The sequence below is a fragment of the Heliangelus exortis genome, chromosome 15, assembly GCF_036169615.1.
Source record: "Heliangelus exortis chromosome 15, bHelExo1.hap1, whole genome shotgun sequence".
NCBI classification, from domain to species: Eukaryota; Metazoa; Chordata; class Aves; order Apodiformes; family Trochilidae; genus Heliangelus; species Heliangelus exortis.
The window spans coordinates 10,261,125-10,282,523 of NC_092436.1; the positions used below are offsets into that span (position 1 = coordinate 10,261,125).

At 51.6% G+C, this 21,399-nt stretch overlaps 2 protein-coding genes and 1 long non-coding RNA gene across 6 annotated transcripts in view; 2 read left to right on the plus strand and 1 right to left on the minus strand.

The window, feature by feature from the left end:
- PPARGC1B (PPARG coactivator 1 beta) overlaps nt 1-12,523 on the plus strand; it is a 48,196-nt gene extending 35,673 nt beyond the window's left edge. Inside the window, exons 5-15 of one of the 4 annotated variants that reach the window (XR_011728938.1) lie at nt 511-1,651; nt 2,077-2,113; nt 2,539-2,603; nt 3,068-3,839; nt 4,349-4,418; nt 5,152-5,273; nt 5,650-5,804; nt 6,305-6,404; nt 10,959-11,016; nt 11,847-12,033; nt 12,439-12,523. Coding sequence is in view for 2 of the 4 variants with exons in the window: in XM_071759150.1 (XP_071615251.1) it covers nt 511-1,651; nt 2,077-2,113; nt 2,539-2,603; nt 3,068-3,839; nt 4,349-4,418; nt 5,152-5,273; nt 5,650-5,804; nt 6,305-6,404; nt 10,959-11,016 (2,520 nt within the window). In the remaining 2 variants the exon portion in view is untranslated. The other 3 variants (XR_011728939.1, XM_071759150.1, XM_071759151.1) reach the window with 3 other exon arrangements.
- LOC139803210 (uncharacterized) lies at nt 8,738-15,146 on the minus strand. The gene is made up of 2 exons (XR_011728941.1): nt 15,039-15,146; nt 8,738-9,072 (listed from the first exon to the last, which is right to left on the minus strand). It is a non-coding gene; the product is annotated as an uncharacterized lncRNA (long non-coding RNA).
- On the plus strand, nt 14,671-20,869 carry LOC139803208 (E3 ubiquitin-protein ligase TRIM47-like). The gene is made up of 6 exons (XM_071759152.1): nt 14,671-16,252; nt 16,862-16,957; nt 18,006-18,239; nt 18,336-18,358; nt 19,293-19,435; nt 20,076-20,869. Exons 1-6 carry the CDS (start codon nt 15,617-15,619, stop codon nt 20,612-20,614), a joined length of 1,671 nt encoding a protein of 556 aa, XP_071615253.1. The 5' UTR covers nt 14,671-15,616; the 3' UTR covers nt 20,615-20,869.
- The last annotated feature ends 530 nt before the right edge of the window (nt 20,870-21,399 follow it).

The window sequence follows — 21,399 nt, forward strand, 5'->3', positions numbered from 1 at the left end:
CCATTTCGACCCAACTTTCCTGAGTGTTGGTTTGGTGAAGTCCCTGGCCTCCCCATTGCCCCCTCCCCACTGACTCACTGCCCAAGCTGGGAGCCACGGACCAAGGAAAGATGGGTGCCACATTGCAGAGCCCGCCCCATCACTTAAGCTGATCTCCTGAAACCAAGCAGAAGTTACGATCAAAGATTTTTCGACTTGGCTCATGGTAATTGTGCAGTGCATTAGGCCCAGTAAATTAGATTGTCTGAGAAGAGCAGCAAATCCCTCCCAGCCAGAGGGAGATTGTTGCATGCTGGTTGATGGAGGGGCAGCTCTTGGGCTGCCAGCACTATGTGGAAACCTCCCGGGGCTTGGGGATGATTTCCAGGCAGGTCGGGATGCTGGGGGAGGAAATTCCCAGGTGTGGGGCAGTTCTGTTGGCCGGGGAGCTTCTGCCCCCCGTGCCTGGTACTTGGGTCAGGTCACGGCTGCAAGGCTTGGGACTAACTTTCTCCTTTCTCTTCTCCAAAGGCGGAGGGTCCCCGGGACAGGAGGGCAAGTGTCCCGCAGGCACAAAGCCGCAGCTGCACCGAGCTGCATCGGCACCTCACCTCCAGCACCCCCTGCCCCCAGACCAAAGCTCCCCAGGCACCTGAGGAATGCCCCAGCAGTCTCCCCCTCCCATCCCTGGGGGACTGTGCCCATCATGAGGATGACAGTGACTCCAGCGAGGACTCGCTGAGCTCTGGTGACTCGGTGACTCCCCCCTCTTTGGCAGAGGATGGCTCCAGCTGCCAGTTCTCCTGCAAGAGGGAGATGCACTCCATGGTGGAGCTCATCCGCTACATGCACACCTACTGCCTGCCTCCACGGAAGCTGCCTGCCCGTGATGCCACTGACACCAAGCCCCCAGCCTGCAGCAGCCCCTTCAAGAGAGCCAAACCAGACAGCTCCAGCGGTGCCCAGAGCCAGCTGGGCTGCACCTGGCAAGTGGGTGGGGGCTGCAAGAAGCCCGGAGCATCCTTCTCCATCCTGAAGGAATTGCTGGCACGGGACCTGCTGTGTGATGTCAGCAAGCCATACCGCCTGGGCAAGCCCGTGTATGCTGCCCTAGCCCGGCCACCTGGCTACCGTTCCCCAGTGCCACCAGCCCAGGACAGGGAGGGTGCTGGTGGGAGCTGCACATCCAGAGCCAGAACGGCGCCAGAGAAGGGTGAGCCAGAGCAGAGCCCCGGGGCCAAGGCAGAGGCACTGCAGGAGCCGGGTGGCCTTGAGGACGATGCTGGGAAGCATGTGGGCACCCCAGGCACAGCTGTGGGGAAGGTGACCCGTAAGCAGGAGAGCACCATTTATGCTGTCCGCCGGTCCAAGAGACTCAACCCTGAGCTTGGCCACTGGCTCTCCTTCCTAGACGAGCCACCCCCTGAGCCCTCCAGCCCCCAGGAATTAGGGGACAGCCGTGGCCCCCGGGACACCCTGGCCTGCTCAGCGCTGGATGGCTTCTCTGCCGAAGAGCCCGTGGCTGAAGTGGAGGTGGGGGGCATGGAGGAGAGAGACAGCGGGAGCACGGCACTGCTGGTGGAGCCCCAGCCCCTCCCCCTGGGCTCCCCAGGGGATGGCGAGGTGGGCGACGGGGCTGAGAGCCGGGGCTGTGCCCTCCCGGAGAAAGCAGGTGAGGGGGGCCGGGGGCTGTTGCTCTGCTCACCCTTCTTGGTGTGACTGCACTGCTGTTCCAGTCCATGGGGAATGGGGGCCTTCTGCCTCAGTTTCCCCGTCCTTATAACAAGATGAAGGAGTCAGTGTAGCTCGAACCCAGCAGGGACCGGGTTGCCCCATTCCTTCAGGTCCTTCTTCCCCAGGGATTCACTTTGTGCCTGGTCACCAGTGTTCCGCTGCACCTGTCTCTCAGAATTGCAGCTATCCACAAGTGCTTAGTGAGCAGGGGTGGCTTCAGCCCCAGCAGCTTTAGCTCTCCTGCAGATGTTGCTGTCCCCAGGCCTGGGTGGGCAGAGGGACCCCGGTTCCTACTGTGAGCACCGTGGGCTTTGGAGGGAGCACGGCTCTGCTGGTAACCCTGCTTCTCTCCCTGCCTTTCAGAAACACCCAGGTGTCTCATGCTGTCCTTGGCACAAACGTAAGTGCACACAGGGCTAAATATCCTGTGCTGGGGTTGGAAAGCTGCCTCGGTTTGTCTGGCTGGGCACAGCTGCAGTGATTGAGTGAAGCTGCCTTTGTGGGGCAGACCGAGCTGTGCAGCTGGGCTGGGGGGTGAGGGGAGCTGTGGCCTTTGCTCCAGTGCAAGGAGCTTGGAGAGCCCTTGGCCAAGGGCAGAGCATTTCTGTGTGCCAGGGGAAATATGTCCCAGAGCTCTGACTGGCACAGGGAGGGCATACTGCTTGCCCTGCTGCCCCTTGCACCCCCCCACGGGGTTACTCCATCAGGCACTAGGTGTGGTGGCTGGGCTCACTTGTAGGCAGCATTTTCTCAGTTTCCTTTTGCTTTCTCGGTGTTTTGTTTCACCTAAACATTTCTTCATCTTTATTTTCTTCTCTTCTCCAGTGACCCAGCCTTTGGGAAGAGAAACTTTGAGCCGATGCTGACTGTGGAGCTGTGTGGGACAGCAGGTAGGACAGGCTTTTAATTTTTTTAATTTTGCAAAAATCCTCCCCGATATAGGGCAGTTTTACCCTAAATTCAGCCTGGAGACTTTGGCTGCAGCCAAGTGTGCATGTTTGTCCCCAGGCCTGTGCATTGCAAATGCAGAGAACTTTCCATGCACTGCCTCCACATCCCTACACTGCAAGCAGCTTGCAAGCTGCATCCTTCAGAGAAGCCAGTGCTGGGGAGATGTGTTTGGAATAGGGGGGCAGTTAAGGGGGCCTCTGCATGAGCCAGGAGGGAAGGGAGAGTTCTCTGGTCCCTTAGGGGGTCAGGGATCCTTTTTTCTCAAGTGCCACTGGATGGATGAGTCTGGGGGGCTGAGCAGCCTCCTTCCCTTGCAACGCTTGGTGCATCTCAGGTGTCAGGGTGGGATGGGGCAGGACGGTGGGGGCAGAACTGACTCCTGCCCTTTGTTTGGGGGGTTCAGGTCTCACACCGCCAACCACTCCGCCTTACAAGCCCGCTGAGGAAGACCTCTACAAGCCAGATATCCCCCAGGAACCAGGGAAGGAGGATGGAACAGCCCCCGGCTCTGGGGGCACAGGGGATGTGGCAGCCTCCAGGAAAGCCCCCAAGAAGCACCCTGAGAGGACAGAGCTCTTCGCCCACCTGAGCCGAGCCACCGGGCGCCCCATGCTCCCTGAGCAGCAGGGCATCCTCAAGCGGCCCTTCTCCCGCTCTTTCGGGGACCACGACTACTGCCAGGTGCTGAAGCCTGAGGCTGCTCTGCAGAGGAAGGTGCTCAAGTCGTGGGAGCCCCCAGGCCAGGTGGAGATGGAGCACAAGAGGAGGGTCCCAGCTGCCCACTACCAGGGGCTGGACCCCAGTGGCAAGGAGGCAGGCGTGCAGATGCTGTGGAAGGATGGCATAAAGCAGCTGAGGGACCAGGAGATCAGAGCCAGCTTAACAAAGCACTTCGGCTTTCTGGACAGTGCTCTGGATGATGAGGACATGGTCTTCTGCAAGAGCCCCGAGTATGACACTGTCTTTGAAGACAGCTGCAGTGAGAGCGGCTCCCCAGTGGAGGAGGAGGAGGAGGAGGAGGAAGAAGAGGAAGAGGAGGAGCACAGTGACACCAAGCTGTGCCTGCGGAGAAACCCCCTTTCCAGGACCAGTTTGCATTACTGTTCCCGGAGCAGGTCCAGCTCAGGGTCTTCGTGCTGCCGGTCCCGGTCACCCGCAAGCAGGCGGACCTTCAGGTACAGGGGGCGGTAGAGGGGATGCTTGGGGCTGGTTTTGCACCCTATGTTTTTGCTCTGGGGTGTGTCAGTCCCATATCTGGTCTGCTAGCCCACGTAATAAAGATGCTGATTAATGAAAGTAAAAACATTGAAATAATCTGGTCTATATCAGTAGCTGCTGAAAACATCACCCACAGCCAGAGAAAGCAATGCTGGGGGAAAGCAGCCAGGGATTTCCATCATGATGGCAGCAATGGGGCATGGGCTGGGGCTGTGCCTGAGGAGGGACAAGCGCTGGCTGGGACCCCCTGGGCATCTCAGACAGGACTTTCCCAGTGTCCTTTCCAGTGTTTCCAGACCCCTGTCACTCCTCAGCTGCTGGTGCTTCCAAGCCTGTCTGCCCATGTCTGCAGACACCACGTGCCTTGGCAGCTCTCTGATGTTTGGAGTGTGTCTTTGGCGTTTGAAGCTTTCCCTGCTGGATCCTCCCCATCCCTCTGTCTGACCTCCTCTCCCTCGCTTCCCAGGTGTGAGAATGGCGAGCAGTGTCGGGGCGGGCAGCGGGGGCAGATGGAGAAGAGACGGGAAAAGGCCATCGTAAGTGAGCAGGAACCCCACACTGGGACAGAGCAATCTCCAGCCCTCAGCTCTGGCTTCATTATCCCTTGGTGTGAGGCCAGTGTTAACCAAGGACGTGGGGGTGGAGGGAGGGAGAGAAAAAAACAGATGTGAAGTGAAAGCCACCAGTCACTGGCAACACACGGAGTTCTGGGTGCCCAGAGCATCCTGCATTGGTGGAGCTGGCAGTAAGTGGGGTGAGCTGGGGGATCCCTGAAGCTGCTCAGCTGTTATAGATCTAGTTCTGCACCAGGAACTCTGCCTGTGCCCACGCCTGGGAGCTGGGTGTGCTGCTGGGCATTTTTTTTAATTTTCTGCAGTGCAACTGAATTTTGCCCCTAGCAACTACCAGGAAAGTTTCCAGGAATCTTCATCAGGAGGAGCTAAAAAAGCTGCAGGAATGCAGGAGAAATTTAAAGAAGAAGACGGTGGGGATGACTGCTGCAGCCTGGTTGTCACACTGTCCTAAGGGATTGGGGCATGGCTATCCCCTGCAGCAGTGGTGTCCTGAGGCTGACACCCATGAGTCAGCTGGAGCAGAGACAGCTGGACCTCAGAGGTGCCAGGCTGTGCCCTCAGCACATTGTCCTGCTGCAGCCTGACTCCTGGTGCTGGCTTCTCAGGGCTCCTCTGGGCCTGCATTTCCAGCACCCATCAGCAGCACGGAGGCACGGGGCTCCCAGAACCTGAAACCTTTTCTTTGCTTTGCCAGGGAGAAGGACGGGTGGTGTATATCAGAAACCTCTCCAGCAGCATGAGCTCCACTGAACTGAAGAAACGCTTCGAAGTGTTTGGTGAAATCGTGGAGTGTCAGGTCCTGTCCAGGACTGACAGGTGGGTGGGGAGCAAGTCACAGTCTGGGGCTCCAGCTGCTACCCTTCTCCTGCAGCAGCATCAGTGCTGCCAGGCAGTACAGGGTCAGGCCTGTGTCCATCTCTGTGTGCCACTGATATGGTTGTGCTGGAGGGGCACCGTGCCAACCCTCTCAGCAAGCTGAACCCAGGGGCTTGGCACTTTGGGTGAGGAGGTGCAGGATGTCCCCAGGTCTAAGGGCATGGGGAGGGCTGGAGGGGCAGAGGAACAGCAGGATGAAGGGCTGGCAGTATGGATGGATGGTGGGATGGACAGACAGGGCTGCAGTCCTAGAGAGAGCCATGCCAGAGGGGCTGCAGTGCCCATCAAACTTCGAATTCTTTCTCTGGTTGCTCAGGGGGGATAAATATGGCTTCATCACCTACCGGTATTCAGAGCATGCCGCCTTATCTCTGAAGAATGGCACCTCACTAAGGAAGAGGAATGAGCCGTCATTTCAGCTCAGCTCTGGTGGCCTTGGGCACTTCTTCTGGACCAGATACACTGACTTGGGTAAGAAAGCAGGAGCTGCTTTTGCCAAAGTATCCTGTGTATCGACACAGAGCTGTAGTGACACATTGCACTGCTGATGAACCCTAGCCATGTGGGGAGCCTAAACCTCTTTAGAGCCTGCAGGAAAAGCCTACTGGCTCTCCTATGGCTCACATAGCTGCTCTTAGCTCAGTCAGATGGCTTGGGTGACTGGGGGTAGAGGAAAAAAGCAACTGGCATGAGGACCCAGAGTGTGTTGGCTGCAAACGTAGGATCACACCTCAGGGCTGCTGGGTCTCAGCTAACCAGAGCCCATCCTGTCTCTGCTGCATTTCTGCACTGCGCTGGACCCTTCCTAGTCACTAGAGAAAGCAGTCAGCAGCATCTCATGAGCCATAGAGATGGTGTGGGTGGTTTGCTGCTCTGCAGAACAGACTCAGCATGCTTGACGTGGCATTTTGTGAGCCCAGGTCGCAAGCATTCCCTGCTCCCTGACTGCCCTGTGTCCCTGCCATTCCCAGATTGCAGCGTGGAGGAGTCCTCCCCGGCTCCAGTGAAAAGCAAGTACGAGACCATGGATTTCGACAGCTTGCTGCAGGAGGCCCAGCTCAGCCTGCATCGGTAACAGCCTTAACCTTGGAGGAATACCTCAATACCTCAGTCAAGGCACTTCCAATATGTTTACGTTTTCAAAGAAATTATTCAGTCTGTGGAAAGCGAGAGAGCGAGAGAGAGCACGCACGCACGAGAGAGAGACTGCTGTCCCTTCCAATCGATGTTTACATTGAACAAAGCTGCTTCTGTCTGTGAGTCCCCATGGTGTTGATGTCTCACTGCCACACGTTAGTTCCCCCTGCTTCTGACTGGTTGTTTTAGGGTGAGCCTAGGAGCCCCTTGGCCCCACTCCCCAGTCCCAGCCCCTGACCCCATGCTCCCACTGTGGAGTTGCAGCTGTGTTCACCATAACATTTTTTTGTCTGTAGTGTGTGATGATGAAATTGTTAATTGTGAATAGAATCAGGATTATAAACTAATTTTTAATAGAAGAGAGAGAAAAAAAAGTATATACTTAAAAAAATGTATTTATGGCTCAGATGTACTGTAATTCAGATTTATTGTACCGCTTCCTTGATTTTTAACTATGCACTGTAATGAGGCATTTGCCACTCAGCAAATGGGGGTCAGAACAGAGTCAAGGAGCTGGGGGGGTTCACCTGGAGGCACCCACCTCCCCCAACTTCAAACCGGGGTGCTCAGTGGTCACGTTGGGGCCACCCACTTTTCTGTCGAAGCCATTCTTCTTGCTCACATGGTCTGAACTCCCTGAGCCCCCTGGGATGGGTCACACCACCCAGATACTGAGCTTGGGTCTGGTGTGTGATGGAGCTGGCAGGCTGTGGAGCACACACCACCCCAACACCGTTCTCACATGGGGCCAAGCAGCTTTGCAGTCACGAAGGAGAGGGGTGGTAGAGAGATGCAGTGCTCAGGGGCTGTGGGACTGATGCCTGCCAGCCAGCACTGCTTCTCCAGCCCTCAGCTGCCTTTGGAGTCAGGAGAGAGGGGCTGAGGGGCTGGAGCCAGCCAGGCTTGATCCAGTGGGTCCTGCTGGCACAGCCTGGGGAAACCTGTGTCTCTAGGTCCGTGCAAGGGATCTGGCTTCTCTCCAGCTCCCTAGGTGGCTGGGAGACCAGCAGGGCCAAGCGGCTTGCTCCCTGCTCCCTTCCACCCCCTGCAAAGCAAGCGGGGTGAGAAGACCCTTCTGAGATCCCTGCCTGGCAGTCAACCCAAAACCCAGAGAGGCAGCGAGGTGGGAGCTGAATGTCAGCCTCACCCAAAGCCCTGCCCCTGCTCTGTCCTGATAAGCCATACACTTCCCCAGCACCCCCTTGGCACCCAGGATCCATCCCCCCACGCCCGCTGGCACCCCATGGCATGCTGACCCACTCTGCCTCTGGATGGGGGCCCTTGGGGCTGCCTGGCAGTGCTTCCCCCTGGAATTTGTTTGCAAACTTGCCCTCCATCTCCAGGTGAGGTGGAATGGGGAGAGAGCCCATCACTGGCTGGAGCAAACCCCACTGCAAGCTTGCCAGAGGCACTGTTTTCCCAAGGGAGCAGGAATTTTGCTGCTCGTCAAGCCATCACCTTCATCATCTCTGTTTTTCAGACCCAGAGGCCACTAGGGATTCAGCCATTCTATGTAGATAGAATATTATAGCCTTAACTCTGCCAATAGATAGATTAGAGTCTCCTGGGTTCTCCCGTCAACATGACAAGGGTTTTATTCACATTTCCCTGGCGTGAGTACTATTTCTTCTTGTAGGGAGTATGACCAAAGCCTTCAGAATTGCACGTGAGGTGATGCCAAGAGCTTGAGTGCTGCTGAGGTGGCCCTTGGCCCCGGGGCTGTGTTTGCAGCTGGGCTCAGACGGGAGCAGGATTGCAGGCAGCACCGATACCAGCACAGTTCCCTGGCTTTTCCTCCCAGCTTCCTGGGGTAGCTGTGGCTCTGATGACAACCAGCCTGGCGGTGTGAAGGGCCCACAGACCACTGTAGGGTTTGAACCGTAGGTCCCCAATCTGCCGCCACTGACAATCACTGTCAGGGAACAGTCCTTGTGCCATTTCAGTCTCAGCAGCAAGGTTCGTCGTCTCTCCTGCCACAAGGTCCCCTCACTTCTCGTCCCACCTTAGCAAACACGAGCAGCTCTGGCCGAGACTGAGCATCTGCTTATTGGCAATTGCCTCATTGTAGCTTTGCCTTTTTCTGTCCTAGTATTTCCTCACAATGATGATGTTTACATGTGATTGCTATAGAGCTTACGTAGAATGTATATAGCGACACATTTAGGGTGGGTAGTACTGTCCTGTGCTGTGCTGTTTTTCAGAAAATGATCAATCAAAACAAAACAAACAAAAAAAAAAACCAAACAGACAAACCACAAACAACAAGAAAAAAAGCAAAGTAAGTGGAATTCTTCCATCTCCTGCTCAGCCAGGGGCACTGAGCCCCCATGGCCGGGCCCTGCTGGGGATGCATCAAGCATGGTGGAGGAGAAGGGTTGGTGCAGAGCTGGGGGGCTCCAGAGGTGGGGGAGCCCTCTCCTGCATGATCACTCAGTCACTTCCCAAGCATTGGTTTTGGTGTACCCAGATACAAAATTTCACATTGTTTTCCTGTGGCTGGGCACCCCGGGTCAGCCTGAAGCCTCTGCCCAGTTTGTGGATGTCGAGGTGGGTGCTCGGGAAGGAGAGGGCTCATCCTGCACAGAGCTGATCAGTACTGCACCTGTAGGGTAGGAAGAGATGCAATAAGTGGTTTTCGTGGTGCCTGAAACCTGCAAGTGGGTTTGGGGTTTTTGGGTTTTCTTTTTGTTTGGGGTTGTTGGGTTTTGGTTGGATTTTTTTTTGTTGTTGTTGGTTTTGGGGTTTTTTTTGTTGTTGTTGTTTTGTTTTTTCCTTATTAAATTGGGGTGGTTTGTTTCCCCTCCTCCCCCACGAAATTTCTCCTCACTGTGGGCAAGAGGTGTGCAAGTCACGGGAGGCAAAACTATGGCTGCAGCAGCCCTCTGCCACTGCCTGTGCCTGCCAGCCCGTTGCTGCAGCAGGGAAAAGCTGTGGTACAAGCTGCCTGTCCCAGGGGCATCATCTGCCTGCACTGGAGCTGTGTGCTGCCTGCCCTGGCAGCTGCCCTCGACTGGAGGGTGTTCAGCTCAAGAAGCTGTGGTGAAAAATGTTTCCACTTGATTTTTTTTTTTTTTAGTATTTCCCTTTTTTCTTTTTTTTTTTCTTTTTTCTGTTGTAATATTAAGGTGTTTTTAGCTCGCAGTGCCCAAGTCTGCAAAGGGGCAGGAGGGAGGGCTTGGGCACAAGCTACAGGTGTGAGCTCACTGCCTTTAGGGCTTGTGATTGTTTTGGATGCTGACAGGGAAGCAGGGCAGGAGCAAAGCGATGCCCGGAGAGCAGTCAGTGCCTTGAAGGAGCTTTCAGGGCTGAGGAGTGGGGATCACCCCCCTCCAAGGATTAGCTTTATGTCCCATCCAGCTTTATGTGGCATCGTGGCAGGTGCTCCAGCATGGGTGCAGTTCAAGCTGGGCACCCTCAAAAGGGAACCCTCCTCCTCCGGGAAGCTTCCCTCCTCCACCTGCAGGGGCCGGGGCTGCGGATGGGTGGGAGCACTGCTTCAAAGAGAACCTGGGAGCAAAAGGGTGTATCACATTAGGCAATAAGGAGGAGATTTATTTTTTTAAAAAATACATAACAATAGAATGTCCCCCAGTAGTTTCCCACAGGTACTGTGGGAAAGTGCTGAATGTGAAGAGTTTCATGAAAAAATGTCCCTTAGCTTTTTTTGCACAGATTTGCCCCAGAAAAGCTGGTTGTTCAGGGTGAGGTACCAGGTTTCTGGCTGGAATCCAGCAGGTCCTGGGGCTCCGTGGGAAGGAGCAAATATTTCTGGATGTCTGGATTGAATGTAGAGGACAATCCTAGGTTTTATGTTCAATGCTGCCCCAAAGAAAAGTTTTATTCTGATTCCTACTCAGCACAGCTGGCTGAGCTGCACATCTTTAATGAAACAGCAGCTCAGTTATGTTACAGTCTGGAGTGTCTGATTTCAGCACTAGTCCATACAAAGGAGTGTTGCAATTGCAGACCAACACATTTTTTTCTTTTCTTTTTCCCTTTCCCCCTGCCCCCCCCCCTTTTTTTTTTTTTTGTTTTCTTTTTTTTTTTTTTTTTTTTTTTTTTTTTGGAGATATGCTGAATACTGAGATATATCGTTGGTCATAGCTGAGCCCAAACACCCTTTCTGTTCTAAGCGTTGTGGTCTATCCCCAACAATCTCAAGCAATATAGAGCCAAATGCAGCCTTTGGGTTTTATTCCTCTCCCCTTGCCCACTGTAGGGTCAGGGCTGGTGGTGGCAGCCTGGCCACTGTGCCCACCGCCACAGCACTGCACCCAGAGCCACACTGCAGTAACTACTGAGTTGGGGAGGGAGTGTGTGTATGCATGTGAGAAAGTCAAAGATTAAACTGATGCATTTCTTGGGAAAAATGTAAGAATTTCACCTAAAAAAGGGGCACATTTGCTTTGTTATTTATATTTAAAAAAAGCTAAATTCTGTCTTTTTTTTTTTTCTTTTTTCTTTTTTTTTTTTTTTTTTTTTTGTAAGTGAAAGGACACTGCTAATAACTATTAGGGGCCAATTCTGCTTCCCTTCCTCATACTGAGTAAGTACTACTTAACTCTGCAGTTTCCTACTTGCAGAATAAGTAAAAGTAGCAGAATTGATCCCTCTGTGATTAAAAATCAAGTTTTAGTCTCTTTTTTTATTTTAAATTGGTAGTGGTTTTTTATATTTCACTTAATTTTTTTGCCAGTTCCGTTCCATTGTGTCCTTATTTATGTAATATACTTTAACTTCAAAAGATGGCATGGATTCTTATGCCTTTCCTTTATTATTATTGTTATTATTTTTAAAAAAGAGATTTATTTCTAGTGTGATTTAACTGTCTACCTTCTAAAATGAGAGAACGTTTTCTTGTATTTTTACATTGTCAGATTCTATAGTTTCATAGATAATTTAACCAAATCGCTCAATGTATTATCTATATCTATCCAGTGGGTATAAAAGTTCTATTTTAAATTGTGTAAATACTTCAGAACTGGCTTCTTTTTCCAGACTCCCCTGCCGTGGAGTTATTTGTTTACATCAAAAAGACTGTAGAATCTCTACGCTCATGTACTGTAAATAGTGATCTGCCTATAAATAAACGATAACATATATACTATAAAGTAAAAAGAGAAAAGAATGAGCAAGTCTGTGCTGCTAATACTGCAGGTTATTAGTGCCAGCCTGCTGTGGGAGGAGGTGTTCTGCTTTGCAGAAGCTTCTCTCCTGTGTCTGGGAGGCTGGCAGTGGGATGGTGCCAGGGCTGGTGGGGTGGTGGAGCCCCCGAGCTTGCTCACACCAACACTGCACCACTGCCAGGGATGCAGCTGCTGCAGGGGAATATCCCGGTCTATTGCTATTTTAAGTGTGGCTTCTTCCTGTCTTAAGTTGTGCAGGAAAAGCCTGGGCTCTGTACTTTGGGAGTGGTGCTGCTGCCGCAAGACCCAGAAGAACGCAGAAGAAATTATCCACACCGGAGCATTAAAAAAGGAGCGGGGTCATGCACGTCCTATTTGCTGGACTGGGAGTAAGGGAGCAAAGGACTGGATTGCAATAAGTGTGAAAAAGACTCCAGGTCTGCTGTGGGATGGCAGCAACCATGCCCCACCCAGGCACAGAGCCAGAACCAGCCCCCAACCCCAAACCCAGCCCCTCGGCCTTGCGGCTGCTGTCCCCTAAGCAGAGCACTGCTGGGAAGCCCATTTCCCTGCTGCTTTCAAAAATAAACAGGCTTCTGGGCCGCCAAATATTAATATTTTTCTAAGATACATGAGACTACAAGGAGGAAAGATGGGAATGCAGCCGGTGTTGGGGTGCCCAGGGGGGTGCCAGTGGGAACAGCAGCACAGGAGTGGGGTCCCTGGTTGGCTCCAGGATGGACCAGGGACAGATGAAGGAAGGGTCTACAGGGAGGGACAGACCCACAGCTGAGGCTTGTCCTCCCAGTCTGACCCATTGCATCCTGGTGCTGCATTCCCAGGCACCTTGTTCGACGAGTACTATCCTGCAAGTCGACCTGGAGCCTGAAGGCAGCTGTGGGTGAATTACGACATCAATTCAGCAGCCACCTGAGCTTGCTGTGTGTCTTTAAATGCCGTTGGAGATGGAGAACTTTCTCCCGGTGCTGCTGAGTTTGGGTCTGGCAGATCCTCTTCTGTTCCTTTACTCTCCCCCGCAGTCCTTCCAAACTCAGACTTGGATCCCTCGTGTTTCTCAGCAGTCTCCTTACAGGTAAGAAACCACCGTCCTCTCCCCAGCGGCTTTTCTAACACCGACACGTTCCCTCCCCCCCCCCCCCCCTCCTCCTCTCGCCTCCGAAAACCCCACCACTCTGCAGACTCTCAGGTTGGGTTTCCAGACTCCTGGAAACCCGCAGGACTCCTTATGCCCGCAGACTCCTGCTGCCTGCAGTGCCCAGGGGGCCACGCTCGGAGGTGGCTGAACAGACCCCGTGGACCACCAGGGCCAGGGCAGCGAATCTGCCCGGGCAGCGGCTGCGGTGGGCGAGGGGCTGGAGCAGCTGCCGCCTCTCTCCTTTCTGAGCATCCCCCCTTCTCTCGCACCTCGGCACCCACCAGGATCCTTCCTTGCTGGTGCAGTTGTGTTTTCCTCACCCCAAGGAAGCGGCTGGGCAGTGAAGGAATAGCAGAGGACTGGGGAGAGCAGGGCAGTTCTCGTCAAACCCGAGCTACTCTCTTCTGCCAGCGGGGCAGCAGCCGTGGCTCTGGAGGAAAAGTGTCCCCGCTGCAGTAGGGCACACATGCACACGCTGTCCCGAGCCCTCGGTAGCTCCCGGGCCAACGAAGACTGACTTCCCATGCAGAGCCTGCTAGAGAGGGGCCAGATTGCCCTGGAGCCTGGCACATGCTGTTTATCATCTGTATCTGGTTTTGGATTGCTCAGGGTTTTCATTTCAGTGGCTCAGTAAAATAGTAATGCCTGGCTGGGGAGTTCAGCTCAGCACTGCTAAATGGGCACACACCATCTCCATTCACCACTGCGAGCTACTGAAAGGCAGCTCCAGGCAGCAGCTCAGTGGTTTTAGGGGGAAAAGACAACCTGAGAATCCCTCCAGGACCTGGGGCTCCCACCGACCCTCCCAGGCCGTGGAGGGAGGGAGGGATGCTGCTCTGAGCATCCTCACTCCTGGGGTTCAGCTCACCTCCAAATTTACATCTGGGTAACAAGTTCAGGTTTGCTCTGCTGGGTTTTTTGCAATTATTCAGATCCAAGGATCACTGAAATCCTGCTGTATTTTAAAATTGTATGAGACATTAATACATGTAGTGACTCGTTACTGCTCTCTCTACAGTGCTTCTGGTATAAGCACTTTGCCTGTTACTGAGTTTCCCCTCCCTTTGGTGCTGCCAGTAGGGGTAACCTCCATGTCAGTGCAGCTGTGAGGCCAAAAGAAAGAGATAAAAAAGCCTGTTTGGCTGTGGCTGTGCACCACTTTGCTAGCAGGCTGCCTGCAGGTGCATTTGGGAGACCCAACCTCACCCACAGGGTTTTTCATATCATTTTGGCATATAAAATGCAAAAGACAGCCACTTTCTTCCAAGACTGAAATAGGATTTCTTTTAGTATGTGCAAAGTGTAGCATCATGCAAGGGCCCTGTTAGGGTACAGAGGTCCTGCCTAGACCACTATGTGCAAATAACCCTGTCTCAGGCTGAAAGAAGCAGAATTGCCCTTGCATTTTGCAAACCAAATTACTTTAATAAAATACAGCTATTATGTTATTTAATAACATGCAAACAACAAAGCACAACTTCACCATATGTCTTCTGTTGAAATAGTTACTTTGTCAGTGGTGGATACATCCATGCCTGCTGATCCACTGTTTTTTCCTGTGAGGTGTTTATAAGAGGGATAAGTCACCCGAGTCACCTCCATAAAGGGGTTGTTGCAGGGCATTTATGTCCTCACGTGCCCTGTCACGCTCTTCTTGCCATTTTCCTGGAGTGGTTGACTGTTAGCATGAAATTTTGATCAACATTGCTTTGCAAAGTGTCCAAGCTTCCCATAACGATTGCAGGTTACCCCCGTAGCATTAGCATTAAAGCCTTTGTCTTATTTTTTTTTATTTGGTAGGGCAATTAGCTTTAACACGTCCTTCCTGCCTACACCCAAAACATTGCAGGGCCGATTTAGTCTTCAAAGCTGTTGCTAGTGTGGGGATTTCATGCAGTACTGTGCTGACTTTAGAGTTCTTCCCCTCCATTCCAGTGGCTGTTGCCTTTATCTCCTCTTCCTTTTTTGTCCTGCTCTGCCTTCCACTCTTTGAAGGTTTCACTTAACAACCGCCATGTAGTAGCCACTTCAACCACGTCTTTTGATCCCTTGGATATTTCATCCCATAATCCTGTCCCAGCTTCTTGCCATGCAGTAACACTAAACACAATAGCAGGTGTTGCTTCAAATCCTTGCTTTTTGCTCCACAGGAGGATATGTCTCAGCCCATGGTCACTGATTTTAACGCTTTTTTGGCCAAGCAGGGCTTTCCACGTGGAAAGTATTAAGTCTTCTTCCTTAGTTAAATTCTGTCCCGTGGCTACAGTCCCGTTCCCGGTGGCTCACCTTGTTAGGTGTCAAATTTCAGGTCAGGACCAGGAAGATTCGACCAGGAAGATTCCCACTGCTCTCTCCCTTCCCCGGGCTTCACACGGATGCACTTTTGCAGCCAAAGCAGTTCCAACCTTTTTTGCTCAGAGCACACGCCTTGATATACTCTTAGCTGTCAGCGTGTCATTATACTGTTGGTCAAAAAGTTGTTTCTAACAGTTTCATTGGATGACACATCAGTTTGCTCATTGGCCACCTCATCCGGACAACTCCCTTAAGAGACAACTGCACAGAGCAGTGACTCTCCCAGAACAATGCACAACCCCGCCCCACACACGCCCCCCATCGGTCTCCCGCAAAGAACGAGCCCTTCTGCAGCCCTCTTAAGCTCCAAGTGGATCAAACAGTAGATTTCTCCTGTGCAGACGGAGGTTTTGGGGCTGGGATGCACGTGGCAGGCAGCCGGCGCCAGGTGCCGTAAATTCAGCATTTGCCAATCCGACCTCTGCCCCGCTGGAGGAAGGGGCCCCCAGAGCAGGAAGAAGCTCTAGTTCTGCTTCCTGTCTTTTTTCTGCGCCTCCCTTCGGCGCTCCATGGCCGAGCAGGGTGCGGTGCCCGGGGTGGAGGAAGATCTGACCTGTCCCATCTGCCTGGGCATTTACAGGGAGCCGGTGTCCCTGAGCTGCGGACACAGCTTCTGCAAGGAGTGCATCCAGGAGGTGCGCAGCCACCGGCATCACCCGCAGGGCCCGTACAGCTGCCCGCTTTGCCACGCCCCAGCAGACCCCGACATGGAGCTGCGGACCAACGTTCAGCTCAACAGTATCGCGCAGAAGTTTTTGAATACCCCTGCTCACCAAGAAGAGGAAGAGAGTGAAGTGCAACGCGAAGAGAAAGGTGAAAGTTTGGGCCAGCAAGACGATGTAATCCTATGTGATTTCTGCCTTCAGGAGCCCCAGCCAGCTGTGAAGACCTGCCTGAGCTGCGAGGCATCCCTCTGCCAAGCCCACCTGAGCAAGCACAACCTGAGGACGCCCCTGAAGGGCCATGTGCTCCTGGAGCCCTGTGGTGCTCATGTTTTGGCTGAGAGGAAGTGTCCCCAACACGGCAAACTGCTGGAGTGCTACTGCAAGACAGACTTGCTCTGCATCTGCATGATGTGCCCTCTCACCAGCTCACACAAGAACCACGAAGTCACTACTTTGGAGGAGGCTTATGGCCAAGCACGGGTAAGAGGCTAATAGGACAGTGGCCTGGCTCACACTGTGAAAAAGACAGGAGTGTGTGGCACAGAGAGCTGCCATAGGACAAAGATGAAATATCTGCCAAGTGTCAGAAGTGCAGGCTCAGGATGGGGCTCAGGATGGGATTCCACTGTGGAATACTGGGGTTTTATTCATAGTTTTGCCCCAGATTCTCTCTGGGCATGCCCCTTGCTATGTAAAACAAGATGTTACAAACATTTTCTTTTTACCCTGAGGAGCTAGATAGATGGTACCAAGTGCTTGTGACTATGCTTCTAGTCCTTGGTGCATTTTCAAGCCAAAAGATAATCCTGACCTTCATTTATGCAAATCAAATGTATGACAGAGTAGCGGAAAGGAAGTTGTCTGCACTGAAAGTGGCTTCATGATTGGTATTGCATGTGAACACTTTTCTGTTTCAAAATGCCTTTCCATCTTTGTAATTGTGGGATAAATCTTCCAGTAAACAATGTATTAATGTGTCCTGAGACTGTGCAGGGGACACAGGTCTGACTTCAGCTCATTACAGAAAGTTGTTGACTTTGTGCACATATGTTGGTCCTATCCTGGTATCTCCCTTGGTCATTTTCACAGAGTGTTTTTCCTGAGGTTCTGGAAATGGTGAAGTCACACAAAGCTGCACTGAGGAAAATGGTATCAAAGCTGCTGAACCAAGAGGAGGAAGTAAAGGTTTGTTCCAAAGTCCCATATTTTATTTAGGGCTGGTTGCTCACTGGTAGCTGATAAGGGGTTCTATTGCTCTTCCCCAGGTCATGATTTTCGAAGTGTTTTTTGTTCCTTTTGGTTTCTCTGATTATTTTTTTAGGTTTTTCCTTTGAGGTGGGATGATCAACAACTTTCTTACAGGGTAGTACATTCTCAGTTTCCAAACGACCTTTGAGTGTGAAAGTTGCTGCTAAGTCCAAGCCTCTGGATTGGTGGTGCTGGTTGGCATTTTTTTGCTTTCCAACATCCTTCAATCTGCAGACTCTAAATATGTGTGGAGAACATACAGACAATTCGGTTCCTCTTTACAGCAAGAAATCCCTTTAGGGATAGCCTATTGTGGAAGAAGTTGGTGACAGCGAGGGTACAAGATTGCCCCAAAGTTCCTGGGTTTGGCACCCAGTGTGCAAATACTAATCTGAAAGCTCTGCAAGAACAAGGAATTGAAGGCAGGTCTCCAAACACTGGCTCATTCTGCTTAGGCAGAACAGGCCCTTGCTTTCCTCCACCAACCAAAGTGATGGAACCAGAGGTCCTGGCACTGTGCAAGGCAAATGCTCCCTTCTAGTCTGAAGACAAAACTGTACCTGGCTGCAGTGTCCTGTCTGGCAGGGTAGCTGCTTTCAGGCAGTAAAGGAATGTTGGTGGAGGCAGGAAGCCAAGAACATTTTTCCTCACCCATCCTTAAAAGGGACCACGGGTCTACAGTATTGTTAGAAAGTACAAGTGCAGAGTAAGGCAACGTATGCCTGGTGGAAAGTGTTCAGCAAGCATCATGCAAGCAGCACCATTTTTTAATCTTTTTCTGGTCAGGTGCCAGATGCTGGGGAAGGCCACTTATGTCACTTGGCTTTTCTGCCATAGTGGGACATTTTGGTTTGTTGTCATATGGAGAGGCTCTCTGCTAGTAGCTACTTCTCAGCCCTGAAATGACCAGGGTATTTTCTGAGCGAGTTAGTATGGAAAGCTTAAGGGTCAGTCCCTGACAGCTTTTCAAGTCTTTTCTTAATAGACTGAGAGGAGTCTGCAGAGGGATCTGCTGGAGAGCCTCTATGAAGAGATGCATCGGCAGCTAGATAACAAAAAAGGAGAGGAACTGGGAGTTCTCAGTCACAACGAGGAGCAGCAGCTTTTTCAGATTCAGAGAGAGAGAGAAAAGTACACGGAGCAGGAAGATGCAGCCAACCGTGATGTACAGAAGCTGGAGGCTCTGCAAGATCAGAGGGACCCTCTCCTTTTCACCAAGGTACCTAAGAGCATCTTGCCTTCCCTGAGATACTCAGGTCTTGGGCTGGCCTTTGCTTGCACTATGCTAAACCTACTTCCAAAACATCTTCTACAGGCTTTTGAAGTGATTCGGGCCAGGTAAGCCCTTCCTGGGGTCATCTGTTGTTGTGTTACATCATGCTTCAGGTGAGTGAGAGCCCAGCATTTGGGGCTGCCAGCCCAGGCTACGTGCACTGCAGCCCCACAGCTCTCTGGGCTCAGCTCGCTGCCCCTTGGTCATGCTGACTGCACATGCTGAGCTTGGCTTGGTCAGAGATGTGGAGAAGCCCCAAAATACCAACAGAGGTTGTGTGAGACTCTTCCCATTCAACACGGCTGATTGTTCTGTACCCTCTGCACCTTTTCTGGAGACCTGTCCTGTGGGCACTGCCTAAATATTGAGGTCCCTGGCTGCCATGCAAATGCTGGAAGAGCTTAGCTCTCCTGCCTTATCTTTCAAGGTTCCATTTGCCTTCTGCTTATAAAAAGCAAATGGGGCAGGAGCCAAAATGTGCAGTGAAGTCAGGAGGCTACAAAGTTGATGGTTCTTCAGAGCTGTTCCCCCAGGGCTGGGTGCACACAGGCTGCTCCAGACTGGTCTTTCCCCAGTCCTGCACTTCAGGAGCAGCAGTTTCCCCTTGGCTGAGATAAGCATCCCTTCTGGTTTGCTGTGCCAGCATCCCAGAGGCTGCCCTGATAGCTCCTGCTGTGGGGACTTGAGGACAGGAACTACAAACACAGTGCTGGGGTCTGTCCTGGCAGAAGCTGGGGTGAGGTGGCTGAGACAAGGTCTTCTGGGAACAGATATGGTCCATGCAAGGAACTTCATCTGGTTGATGTTGAAGAGCTTTAGGATTCTGGGAACAGACTTGTCAGAGGGGGAGTCCCTGGTAAAGCTGCAGAGGGGAAGGAAGGACAGGAGCTTTTTCTACCTCCCATCAAGGCTGGGGAAGCAGTTGTTGACTCAGGGATGGCTTCAGTGATGATTTTCTGATGACTTGCCGCTCTTCTGGCATCTTTTTGCACTTTTTAGGAAACGGGAGCCAGTTCCAAAGAAAGCTGATGTAGAACTGCCAAAGCTACCCATTGTTTTGGATAAATCCACAACAAACAATATTTTAGTGCTCTTCCAGCAATTCCTCTCAGATATGCAACTCATATTTGAAGATCCACCTGGTAAGTGATCATTTCTCTAGCTGACAAGCAACTCAAATAAGCTAACAAAACATATTCCAGAAAGGACTATAATAAGACACCAAGTAACCATGTCCCTCTCTAGGAGCTGATTACTAACACGGTATGATTATTTTCACATTTGTATGTAAAAGAGTTTTTGTCCTGGGCTTCAGGGCTTTGGGACATGCCTTGGATACAGGCTGTGTAACAAGGGCTCTGGGTAAAGAGGCATGGGTTTCCAAGGAGTTTCTTAAAAGGATTAAGACGAGAGCAGCACCTCTTCTGCCTTGTAGCATCATCTTGATGGAGAGCTGAGACCTCATCACAGCAGCAACAGGTGGAGTTTGTCTTATGATATAAATAATCTCATCTTCCTTGGTAAATAATTCTCCTCTTTAGTAATGTTTTGTAAGATCAGCCTATAGTCATTTCAATGCCCTTTAGAATTACATAGGAGCAGCTAAAAGATGTCCAGATGTTTCAGCTAACATGCTTTTAAGACCTGGGTGAATTGTATGTCTTGGATAGGATGACTTCAGTTTATATGGTTGACTTGGACTGTGAAATGTGGCTTTCAGCAATGGGGATGTATGCAAACACGCTAATCCCGCTAATCATGAAGTGTTTTTTCTTTCTGTAGTTCGCAAACATCTGACTACTTCAATGGCTTTAGGAGGGGGACCTGCTCAGTGTAGCAACACAGTCAGTGCAGCCCCGAGCAGACCTTACTACGCTGTGACACAAAATAGTGCCTTTCGCCTATGGACTGAATATGATACATCCAACACCCAGAACCAATACGGAGGCAATAACACCTCATATGTGAAGAGCGACCAGAGCTTCTCAGAAGGCTGCCACTTCTGGGACGTGGACATCAGAAATGCCCGGGGCTGCAAGCTTGGAATTGTTCAATCCTTTTCTCAGTGCTACCTGCAAATGCTTAATGATAATCTTCTCCATTTTTTCCTAGGTGAAACAATGATCTCAGAGAAATACTTTCCTACAGCCCTCAAAGTGGTCAGGGTACAACTAGACTGCAGAAGAAATACACTATCATTTTATAAGGTGTCTCTCAAGCATGGTAAGAGATGTGAGTGTATAGAGACAATAAGCATCCCTTCGAACTATCCTGCCCATGCTACCTTCAGTGTGTCTAATGGCTCTTTGAAGCTCCTGTAGTGATGTGGGGAAAAGATGCTGTTCTGAGTTTCCAGGCCTATCTATCGAGACTGCTGCTGTGTGGAGGCTGTGATAAACTGGCTTTTGGAGTGCTGCTCATCTGTAAGGGCAGAGGCACAGCTGTGTAGTGCAAGAGAGCTGCCTTTATTTCTTATGTTAATCATGATGGAAATACGGTGAAGTTGTGCTTTCTTGCTTGTATGTTATTAAATAACATAATAGCTGTATTTTATTAAAGTAATTTGGTCTGCAAAATGCAAGGGCAATTCTGCTTCTTTTAACCTGAGACAGGGTTATTTGTACAGTGGTCTAGGCAGGACCTCTTTACCCTAACAGGGATCATCGGGGCCCTTGCATGATGCTACACTTTGCATATATTAAAAGAAATCCTATTTCAGTCTTGGAAGAAAGTGGCTGTTTTTTGCATTTTATATGCCAAAATGATATGGAAAACCCTGTGGGTGAGGTTGGGTCTCCGAAATGCACCTGCAGTGGCTGCTGCTCTGCCTGGCCTCAGGTGCTACAGGCTCAAAGTGCAGTAAGCAAGGTGGGTGCCAAGGGATATTCCTGTCCTAGGGTGCCTTTCTGGGAGCCTTCACCAGCCCCCATTCCCCTGTCAGTTGGTTCCAGGTAGGAGACCAACAAGTCCCAGTGAGAACTTCTGATGGGTAGTTCTCCCTGTGGTACCTCTAGCAGGCATAGCTGTAGCTGCTGTGGAGAAGAAAGTGACAAAGCAGAGGAAATTCCTGGGTCACCCCTGCCAGGCATGTGCTCTTCTCATCCAG

Bases quoted from the DNA above. Each gene is read 5' to 3' on its own strand.
- LOC139803208 (XM_071759152.1), top strand. From the start codon at position 15,617: ATGGCCGAGCAGGGTGCGGTGCCCGGGGTGGAGGAAGATCTGACCTGT. The intron at 16,253-16,861 runs GTAAGAGGCTAA...TCATTTTCACAG, and splicing joins AGGCTTATGGCCAAGCACGG to AGTGTTTTTCCTGAGGTTCT. The intron at 19,436-20,075 runs GTAAGTGATCAT...TTCTTTCTGTAG, and splicing joins CATATTTGAAGATCCACCTG to TTCGCAAACATCTGACTACT.